The 12112-nt window shown below is 35.9% G+C and overlaps 1 protein-coding gene across 1 annotated transcript; it reads right to left on the bottom strand.

Annotated features, from left to right (window-relative positions):
* Positions 1 to 9578: 9578 nt before the first annotated feature.
* On the bottom strand, positions 9579 to 10649 carry LOC125855834 (transcription factor MYB77-like). The gene has a single exon (XM_049535518.1). The coding sequence runs from the start codon at positions 10647 to 10649 to the stop codon at positions 9579 to 9581; it is 1071 nt and encodes a 356-aa protein (XP_049391475.1).
* Positions 10650 to 12112: the final 1463 nt, after the last annotated feature.

The raw sequence follows: 12112 nt of genomic DNA, 5'->3' as shown, positions 1-12112 counted from the left end.
GAAGAAGCTCAAGAGTTCATTCATGAGGTTTACAAGGTCTTGACTATTATGAGGGTGACTCCGGTGGAAATGGAGGAATTGACCGCTTATCAACTTAAGGGTGTTGCTCAAATTTGGCTCAACCAATGAAAGGAAGCAAGGCCGGTAGATGCAGGTCCCCTTCAATGGGAAAAGTTTAAGTCCAATTTTCTTGATAGATTTTTCCTCTTGAGATGAGAGAGGAACTACTGCTTGAGTTTATTAATCTCTGGCAACGAAACATGAATGTGAAAGAATATGCTTTGAGGTTCACTCAATTGTCAAAATATGCTCCTTCTATAGTTTTTGACTCTATGGTAAGGATGAGCAAGTTCACTTCGGGAGTGTCCGAATTGGTAGTTAAAGAGTGTCGTACGGCTATGCTTGTCCACGACATGAATATTTCTCATCTTATGATTTATACCCAACATATTGAAGATGAGAAACTTAAGGAAATGTTTAGGGAGACCAAGAGGTGTAGAACTAGAGATGGCAATTTCTCTCATGCTATGTTCGATGGAAATGGTCGTCCTAGGTATCGACAAAGGTTTTCTGGACAAGGTTCCTCTAATGCTTGTAGGTTCAACAAGGAGAAGGTGTCTAACCCTAAAACTGAAGGAGGTGGTAGTGGGTGTTCATTGCCAAATTTTGCTAAATGTGGAAGAAATCATGAAGGTAAATGTTTAGCGCGTTCCAATACTTGTTTTGTTTGTGGTAAGATGGATGAAAAGATAAGGAATTGTCCTTCAGTTGCTAAGAATGAGGGGGATAGTCATCGTAGGGCTCAGCCCTATCCTTCATCCAGTCCAAGTGGTTCGGTACGAGTGCTCCCAAGCAATATAGGTTCTATTCACTTCAGACTCGTGGTGAACAAGATGGTTCTCCCAATGTGGTTATCGGTATATTAAAAGTCTTTCAATAGGATGTTTATTCTTTACTTGATCTTGGTGCTACCTTGTCTTTTGTGATGTCATATATGGCTATGAGATTTGATGTGCTTCCTGATGTGTTGTTAGATCTTTTTTCTGTCTTTACTCCTATTGGTGATTCTATTATGGCTACTATAGAAAGTGTCCCATTTCCTTTTCCCATAGACTTACTCTTGTTGATTTGGTAGAGCTTGATATGCTAGATTTTGATGTTATACTTACTATGGATTGACTGCAGTCTTGTTATGCTTCTATTGATTTTAGAAACGGTGTAGTCAGATTTTTGTTTCTGAATGACCCTATCCTATAGTGGAAGGGGGAAATTCTATGCCTATGAGTCAGTTTATTTCTTGTCTTAAAGCTAGGAGGATGATTTCTAATGGTTGCATGTACCATATAGTTAGGGGGAGCGTTATGGATTCCAGAACCCCTACTCTTGAGTCGGTCCCCAGTGTTAATGAGTATCCAGAAGTGTTCCCAGATGATCTACCCGGTATTTCTCCAGAAAGGGAAATATATTTTGGAATTGACCTTTTCCCAGATACGCAGCCTATTTCTATTCCTCCTTATAGAATGGCTCCGGTAGAACTTAAGGAATTAAACGAACAATTGAGAGATTTTTTGGATAAGGGTTTCTTCCGACCGACTATATCTCTCCATGGGGTGCTCTAGTTTTGCTTGTTAACTAGAAAAATGGTTCACTTTGTATGTGTATTGACTATCAGCAATTGAACAAGGTGACCATTAAGAATAAGTATCCTCTTCCAAGAATAGATGATTTTTTTGACCAACTCCAATGAGTGAATTATTTTTCTAAGATTGACCTTAGGTCGAGTTATCAACAATTGAAGGTGAAAGATGACAATATTACGAAAATGACTTTAAGAACCCGGTATAGTCATTTTTAGTTTTTGGTAATGTCATTTGGGTTGACTATTGCTCCAGCGGCGTTTATAGATTTGATGAATAAGGTTTTTAGACAATACCTTGACATGTTTGTTATTATGTTCATTGATGGTATATTTATCTATTCTAGAAATGAGAATGAGCATATTGATCATTCGAGGATCGTGTTGCAAAATCTTAAGGACCAACAATTTTTTGCAAAGTTTAGCAAGTTTAAGTTTTGGCTAAAGTCTGTAGCTTTCCTTGGTCATATTATTTCAAGTGAGGGTATTGAGGTAGATCCTAAGAAGACGGATGTGGTCAAGAGTTGGCCTAGACCTCTAACCCCTTCGGATATTAGAAGTTTCTTGGGTTTAGCTAGCTATTACAGAAGATTTGTTGAGGGATTTTCTTCGATTGGACATTGAAAGATTTGAGTCAAAGAAGGCCAGGTTTATATGGTCCAAATTATGTGATAAGAGTTTTCAAGAATGGAAAGATAAACTTACTTTTGCTCCGGTGTTATCTTTATCAGAAGGAATGTGTGGTTTTGTTGTTTAATGTGATGCCTCATGAATTGGGTTAGGATGAGTGCTCATGCAAAATGGGTAAGCTATTGCTTATGCTTCAAGACAACTTAAGATTCATGAGAAGAATTATCCTACCGATGAAGTTGAATTAGTGGCGGTGGTTTTTGCCTTAAAGATTTGGATGCATTATTTGTGTGGTGTTCATCTGGATGTGTGCACCGACCACAAGAGCCTACATTATGTGTTTTATTAGAATGATTTGAATATTTACCAAAGGAGGTGGCTTGAGTTACTTAAGGATTATGATATGAGTGTTCTCTATCACCCCGGTAAGGCAAATGTTGTGGCAGATGCTCTTAGTCGGTTGTTTATGGGTAGTTTGCTCATATTGAAGAAGGTAAGAAAAAGTTGGTTTGAGATGTTCATAGATTGGCCCAATTGGTTGTTTAGATAGTGGACTCCACCAAGTGTGGTGTTACGGTTCACAATGGTTTTGAGTCATCTTTTATGGCGGATGTGAAAGCTAAGCACGGTCTTGATCCAATTTTGGTTGATTTGAAAGAAGCGGTGCTTAAGAAATCCATTGAGGCTTTTTCCCAAAGGGAAATGGTGTGCTTAGATATCAAGGTTGTTTGTGTGTTCCGAATGTCGATGACTTGAGGAAACAAATCTTGTCGGAAGCCCATAGTTCCCGGTATTCCATTCACCTGGGAGCCACCAAGATGTACCGTGATTTTACAGGAGGTCTATTTGTGGAATGGGATGAAGAGGGATATTGCAGGATTCGTGGCTAAGTGTCTAAATTGTCAACAAGTTAAAGTTGAGCAATCAAAATTGAGAAGTTTATCCCAATACATTAGTATTCCTACTTCGAAGTGGGAGGATTTGAATATGGACTTCATAGTTGGGTTGACTCGTACTCGGTGACAATATGATTATATTTGGGTTATAGTGGACCGAATGATGAAATCAACCCATTTCATTCCCGTCAAAGTTTCTTAGTTGGCAGAAGAGTATGCTAAGTTATATTTGAGGGAAATGGTAAGTTTCATGGAGTACCCTTGTCCATTATCTTCTATAAAGGTACTCAATTTACTTCTCAGTTTTGGAAGTCTTTCCAAAAAGGTCTTTAAACTAAAGTTAAGCTTAGCATAGCTTTTCATCCACAAATCGATGGGCAAGCGGAGTGAACTATACAAACTTTGGAAGATATGTTGAGAGCATGTGTCATCCATTTTAAGGGAAATTGGGATGGTCACTTGCTATTGATAGACTTTGCTTATAATATTATCACTCTAGTATTGGTATGGCTCTATTTGAGCCTCTTTATGGTAGGAGGTGTAGATCTCTTATAGGTTGGTTTGAGGTTGGTGAGGTTGCCTTGATAGGGCTCGAGTTAGTTCATAAGGCTATGGAAAAGGTCCGACTTATTAGAGAATGGTTAATAACAACCCAAAGTCGTCAAAAGTCCTATGCCGATGTTAGAAGAAGATATCTTGATTTTGATGTTCGTGATTGGGTTTACTTGAAAATCATACGCATAAAGGGTGTAATGAGATTTGGGAAGAAAGGAAAGCTTAGTCCCCGTTATATAGGCCCATATCAGATTTTGAGACGTGTTGGTAAGGTAGCTTCTGAGCTTTATTAGCCTAATAATTTGTCATCCATGCATTCGGTTTTCCATGTCTCTACGTTGAAAAAGTGTGTTGGAGATCCGACATCTATGGTTCCCTTAGAAGGTTTGGGAGTTGATGAAAATATTTTTTTTGAGGAAATTCCTGTAGAGATTCTAGACCGGCAAGTTTAGAAGTTGAGAAACAAGTAAGTTGCTTCTGTGAATGTATTGTGGAAGAATCATTTAGTTAAGGGTGTTTCTTGGGAGGCCAAGGCAGATATGATTTCTTGATATCCTCATCTTTTTCCTTCTACTCCTACTCTAGCTTGAGGTAATGAGTTCCTCATGGTTTACTCTTTGTTTTGGTGTCATGTGTTTTAGATATTTCCATGATTTTCTTATTTTATGCATGTTCTTGAAAATTTTATGTTTTGAAAGAAAATGAGTTTACATGATAGATTTTCCTCATGTTGTTGTGCATTGAGTATGAGTTTCCTATAGACACTATGAGATGAATTGTTGAACATGCTTTAGCTATGATTTTATGTATGAGCTGCATATAGGCTCCATGAGATGATGTTGAGTATGTTTTTAGCTTGGAGATGGTAGTTCCTTCTTGAATATGAGAAATCTTGAACTTTTATTCATATTGGGTTGTTATGTCTAGTTCCTAACCTCCTTATGGAGCATTGAGTATTGTTAGCGCGGAGTTGATGTTTTCTCCTTGATTTTATGCATTTTGATGAGATTTCATGCATGATGGGCTGCTCGTCTTGAGTATTTTCATTTCAAATATGCCTAGAATCTCATTCGAGGACGAATGTTCCCAAGGGGGAGATAATGTAAACCTCGGATTCAGAGAATGAAAAAATATTCCTTTCATTACCCGACTCGGTGAAGTAGGGGGTGAACACCGAGTGACTTGGCGATCCACCAAGTGGAATCCCGCTCGCCTTTTGGCCTGATCTCAGCGTCCACTGTTCTGAAATATTAGGCGAGCTAAATTGAGCTCGCCATTCCGTTCGGCATGTCACCAAAGTGCCCTCCCCATTGCCTTATTGACTTCATCCAAGAGTCGACTTACTATAATTTCGGGTGAGCTAAAGGCTCACTTGGGGAGTCACCAAGTGGCCTTTGGCGAGCTCTAGCGAGAGTTGTTTTCATTTTTAAGTTGTGGTCTTAAAAGACTTTTTAGATTATTTAATTGTATACTATGCCGGTTTTCCCTTCATCTGGAGATCTATATAAGCATGTTTACCCAAATTTCCCCAATTTAGAACTAGTCTCTCAAGAATCTAAAATAAGATCAAATCTCCTCTCTAAAATATTTCTCTCTCTAGAACTTGAAGAAAAAGAAGAAGAAGAAGAAAGAGTTGAGCTAGGATCAAGGTCAAGTCTCCATTCCTCATGCAATTGTCGGCTTTGATAGTAAGGTATGATGGCTTTTCATCCATGGAACCCCTAAGATTTCTCAATTGAAAAGTAGAAATTCCATAATTTGTGTTAGGGTTTTCTTCTAATTTATTGGGTCTTGATGAATGTTGATCCAAATGATTGGGTTATGATTTTTTATGCATGAATTGATAGGAATACATATTTTTAGGATGAATTTACATGTACCCATGCTTAACCCATGTTTCTAAGGTGAAATTGATATAAATGGGTTTTGATCCATGAAATGGGAAATTATGGATTTAGATGTATCCTTATGGGATGAATAAGGTAGATTAAGAATTGCTTTGAGAGTGAAGCATATATGATGATTATGATATGTATTGATTTGAGAGTGAAGCATATATGATGATTATGATAGGTATTGCTTTGAGAGTAAAGCATATGTTATGAATTGTTTATTATTGATGTAATTGTTGTGGAAGGGATAGTTCCCCACTTGAATTGCTTAAGTATGAATGTGAAAGGCTTTCTAATAAGGAATGATTCTAGGTTGAAAGGATTGCTCCTCTAAAATGAATCTAAGGTAGAAGACTAAAAAATTGATGAGGCTAGGGACGATTACCCATGACCTCTAAATGAAAAGGATATGAGGTGCTTCCCTATATTCCTTAGAATAGAATAAGAGGCGACTACACTTATTCCATTATGTTGAACAAGAGGCGACTCCGCACATTCTTATCATGATGTTGGTCATGGTGGGGAGAACCCATGATCCCTTATTAAAAGATATGGAGACGAGTACTCGTGTCTTATGATGAAGGACATGGCGATGAGTACCCATGATTCTTTATAGAATGACATAGAGGAAAATACATGTATTATATGATAATGGACATGGAAGCGAGTAGCCATGATCCTATATGTAAGGTAAGAGGCGTATACCCATGAGCCTTTATAGGAATGTGAGAGGCGATTCCCCATGTGTATGAAAGATAAGATAAATATGTTATGATAGGTGATGAGCTTGGATGATGGCTTGAGTTTACCTTCTATGATGAGTAAGACTAGTGGAGGATTACCCATGTCTTCTCTAAGTATGCTTTGAGGTTACTTCAAGAAGTATTCTTTATAGGTTGATATGATTTACTATGTCCATTGATTACGTTCATGACTTATGTTATCTAACTCTTATGTTTATGTTATGTTTATGCAAGCTATCATATTTAGTACATTCTTGTACTAACGCATACTCTTGCCTACATTTCTTATCCAAATGTAGGGTTCGACGTTCCCGACTCTCATCCTCGTGGATACGATCTATAGTAGAGGCAAGTTTGAAGATTAGTTAGTCCTCGGAGATTTCGAGGAGTTGGCCGCCATTTCTCTTATGTTTCTTTTCATTTGAAGTATTGAACATTGTTGTATGGGTTGTGTCCCAAGATTCTATTGTATTAGATAGTTTTTGAGACAAGAGTATTAGACTTCCGCTTTGCAATTAAGACTTTGATGTTGTTGAAATTGTTTTAAATTTTACCGATTTTCTATTATCTTGACTATGAATGCTAAGTATGATCAACTTCCTCAACTTAAGGCTTTTTTTACCATGGAATCATGTCAAAACCCTCAATAACGTAGATTATGAGGCTTAATAATCAATTTAAAAGGATGGGGAGTAATAATTTTGCCTCTACCGGTGATTTCCTTGGAAAATTAAGTGGAAACAACCAAAAATTGCCCCTCCCAAGTCTAAGAACACAAAGTAGAAAAAATAGAGGTTTAGGGGATACTTCAGCACTCAAACCCATTTTGCCCCACTATAGAAGTCTAAGCATTTCTATAGCGGGATACCTCATGCTTTAGTGGTCTCGATGAAACATTAGAGTCCCAAAAGTCTGAAAAAATCATTTTTTTACAACACAACCACTTTCCTTGACGTCCCAACAGATACCTTTCACACAAATATCAATTATGGGGTCTCTACCTACCAAATTTGATTCTAAAAGCCCCTATAGAGTCCTTAATGTCTTGGATACAAGTATATCTCAACAACACATCAACATTACACCGCATCCATTGTTGGATGGCCCTAGACCTCACCAATCCCAAATTCCATCTAAGGCAGACCTAACCAAAACAAATTTAAGACACTACCCGAATTGTTTTATGGCCCAAACTCTTCACTATTGGCCTACTCACGATTGGGTCAGATCATTACACTACGATCCATAAATTAATCTACAAGCCATTAAATGTATCTTACAAATCAGGCTAACTTCGGAGTTTCAGAACTTTGATCAGCGTACCAAACAACTATCTATAAATATTCTACGACCCATATACCATGCCTTTAAAACTCAAGGAATATTTCGTGTTTCTGAACTTTGATCTACGAACCTTGTCTTTGATCTATTAAAGCTTTTAAAACCTACAAACAATAGTCATAATTCTCATACCAAATTCTTAAATTCTCTTAAATTGGTCTATGAATCTCATCTACGATTTGTGGTTCCTTTTATTTCCCCTAGATGGTGTCCCTAAAACGTAGAAAATTATGTACTTTTGAAGGTCTGATATGGACTTTTTTGGAAACTTTTCAAGGTCTGATATGGACTACGGACATTTTAGGGCTTTACTATTGTTAAATTTCGAAATTCATTTAGTACATGATTAGTAATTTGAGATGTCTTTTTTAATCTATCACTAAACACATGTTCATTAATAGTTGTTTATCATATGTGTTGAATATTATATAAATTAGTCAACTAACCGCGTTGTTCAATACTGTATATTGTAAGCATCATCTTTCATGTTTCTTCATAAAACATTACATTCAGATATGCATTTGTTAAAAAAATAAAGAAACTTTATGATTTTTGAGTGAATTTAAATGAGATGGGGCATTGCGAGGTATGTGCCACTGACACAATTTATGTCTAATGCTCGAAATCATTTCCCTAATGGAAATTGCCATTACTCAAGCTTCGTTAGTTATAATATGTGGAGTAATACTTTCCATTGACTTTTAAAATGTCAAGAATAACCGTATGAAGCTTCAAATAAAAAGCACAATCAAAATTTATATTTTATCCATGATTATTTATTCAAACAAATGATGCATAAAACATATGATACTTATATGTTTGATATATGGTGTCAAAGTACACGACATCACCAAAAAAAAAGTGTAGTTAATTATGGATTGAGAATCTCTCCATAAAAAATAGTTATACGCCCTTCAAAATCAAGTTAAACATCTCAGTAAAATAAGTCTCACTCATTAACAACACTTTGAGAATGATCTCCTTGAACCTTGGAGTTCATCAAATGATCTATAAATTAGATAGAACTTGAGAATTAAGTAGTATGCAAGAAGAAGAATTAATATTTATAATCCTTTTAACTATATATTAAAACAACTCTTTTTTTACCGTTAGTTTATGTTAGCTACTTAATTAACTTCGTTTTAGATTATAATTTATGTTTATTGTATTTTAAATTATTTATTAAAATAAGTCAACAAATAAATTTGTATTTGTGTTATATAGTTAATTAAACTTAATTAGGTATTAACAGTAGTTTGTGACTGTAGATCATTTTAATGGTGTAATAATGATAAAAAAGTTAAAATTAAATTATTTCTAAATTTTAAAAAAAACATATCATCAATTTTAATATGGTTGTCACTCGAGATATCCAAAAAACAAACCACATATTAATTTTCTTTTGATACCACCTCAAATAACAATTAGTTAATCAAAAACTTAAAATGATGATTTTGATGGTTAAATTTAAATTTAAAAAGGATCAAAGGAACTATATTAATAACAACACCTCCAATATTAAAATGATCAATTTCATAAAAATAATATTTAACAATTCATATTCAATTCTATTTTGTTTCTACTTTTTTGGGACTAGAGAGATGGGTGGAGGTGAGCGTGAGGGTGATTGGGGCTTTAATACACTTTAATAAATATAGATATTTTCTCTTTATTTTGACCTACATTCCTAAAAAAGTCTAATTAGACACTATAAAAACATCAATTAAGGATTAAAGAAAATAATAATTGTGATATCTTGATTTTTTTCCTTTCCCTATTCAACATTTACTTAATCTTTTCTAACCCAAATGGTGTTAAAATAACATCCCTTATTTCTTCTGTATTCATTGAATCCCTTTCATTCTCCAGCTCTTACATATAACTTTTAACTTCTTTTTGTATCATGTGTTGCAAATCTATCAAAATATTTGGGCTCAACAGTAGTTTCTCCATATTTGCGACCAACATTTCCACTCTGAGTTATTGAAATTTGGGGCATAAAATTCGATGAAGTCGGCTTAGATGCCGATATAGGTGTTGGTTGACCTATTTGCTCGATTTGATTCACCGGATTCAAGTACTTGGTAGACCTCAATCCAGGTAAAAAGAGACTCAGATCTGTTGATGGAGCAGGGATTACTGGTGCAGATGATGAAAGAGTCAAAATTTCACCTAGTGGGGCACTGGGCGGATAAAGAATCAACTGAGGTAACCTAGATAAACCTAAATTGTTCATATCAGATACACATAGACTCAGAGATGTTGATGGTTCAGGCATTATTGGTGAAACTGATAAAAGAGGCAAAATTTTACCTAGTGTAGTAGGAGGATAAAGACTCAACTGAGGGCACCAAGATAAACCCAAATTGCTTAAATCAAAACTTGGTAGACTCAGAAATACCAATGGATCGGGTATTACAGGTGAAAATGCTGAAAGAGGTGAAATTCGACCCAATAGGGCAACGTGCGGATACAGACACAACTGAGGGAACCTATCAAAACCTAAATTGCTCTGATCAGATCTATATGGAATACCTGGATTTTTACCCGCCCCGATACTCAAAGATTTCTTCAACGGATGTTGAGGATTTTCCAATGTCAAATCTTCTGACATCGAAGCGCGCTTCCGTTTAAGGGTGGAATTCCAACGATTTTTTATCGCATTATCTGTTCGACCTGGTAACAAACGAGCTATCTTAGCCCATCGGTTACCTAATTTGGCTTGAGCACTGATAATAGTATTATCTTCTTCAAGAGTAAAAGGTTGATGCTCCACCTGAGGATTAAGCTGATTACACCACCGGAACCTACACGATTTTCCAGATCGACCTGAAATCAATTGGCCAATAAGAGACCAGTTCTCTGCTCCATGTTCCTTCACTAGATTCTGCAATAGTTCATCCTCTTCAAGATTCCATCGACGCTTGATCATACTTGTTTTCTTCGATGTTTCCATTGTATAAAACCAATGAGATATTATAAATAGGAGAATGGGGTCTTGCGTTTACTTGAAAAAAACTTGTAGGGAGAGAGGGTTATATATAGTGGGGGTGGGATAGAAGGGATAGGATTGTAGAAATATTGAAGTTTGACTAGTAGTTATTTTAGGAATACATACATAATGACAGTCAAACGAACAATTTTAACTATAATTATAGTTTGACTGATAGTTGCTTTTAGGGAAATTCTTTTTAAGTGTATTCACATTAAACTAACAAATATAAAATATTTACTTTGATATGTATATTTATTTAATTACAATTGAACAACTATATTCTAAACTTAACACGAAGTGTGATGTCACGACTCAACTTCCCGATTTATGATGACACCTACTATAACCCGCCTATAGGTAAGCCAACCCTTATCCAAAACCACAAGTAATGGTGCCAGGGTAGAACTAACTAGAAAATAACAATAACAATAAGAAAAAATAGCAACGGAAGCAAAGCGAAAACTATAAACAATAGAAACCCTCTAAGAACCTAGATGTCCCGAGTACAAAGCTATCTAATATGAATAAATACACGTCCCAAAAGTTGACAACAACAACCCGTCTAAAACGCAAAAGACTAGCTAACATAAGTATAGAAGGAGACAGGTTGATCCAGGGAGCCAAGTACTCAGCCTCATCTCCAATATCCCTAAAATGCAAAAGATGGCACTAACAATCACCATCGGTTGCTGGTACTAGGACATACATCACAAAAGATGCAGAGTATAGCATAAGCACTAACACAAAGGTACTTAGTAGGCATCATAGGCTGACTAAGCAGGAAAGGTAAGAATCATCTGAAAACATAAAATCTAGAGGGACACATAAGTCAAAGCGGGTATAAAGAAGAAAGCACACGAGCATACCGAAAGTAAATCTAAGTACACCTAAACTAAATTTAAGTTGACCCCAAAACCCAAGAAGGTATACTCATGCGCAAATTTAAATAAAACTCGAATGGCCCCCATAAGCCTAATAGGTACCAAAAATAACGAACTCTACTTTGGAAAGTGTACCACGAGCAACTGATTAACGTCTCAAGGATACTTCATCCAATTCTAAATGTCAATGATCGCTAGTCAGTATAATAACCCAACTAAATGGGTTGGGGTCGAATTCCACAGAGAGTGGTAAGTGTTTAAGATTCAAAAGTAAAGTATGAATATGTTCCAAGCAGTTATAGGAATAGACATGTACGAGTAAACACATAATTCAAATTAAGCGGGGATATGGATGTCAAATAAAGGGGTTTTGGTTTAAACTATCAGCTACAACAACAACAAATAACATGAATTAACACTTAATGAGACAGGTTCTGGGGATGTGATTGGATTATAGGCCAATATAGACAAATGGGTGATTCCAACTATTAGTAAATAGCTGTAAATCAGTGACTAAGCTACACTTTAGTGGGGATGAACTTT

The sequence above is a fragment of the Solanum stenotomum genome, chromosome 2 (genome assembly GCF_019186545.1).
Source record: "Solanum stenotomum isolate F172 chromosome 2, ASM1918654v1, whole genome shotgun sequence".
In the NCBI taxonomy this organism is placed as follows: domain Eukaryota; kingdom Viridiplantae; phylum Streptophyta; class Magnoliopsida; order Solanales; family Solanaceae; genus Solanum; species Solanum stenotomum.
This window is presented reverse-complemented; position numbering and strand designations above follow the sequence as displayed.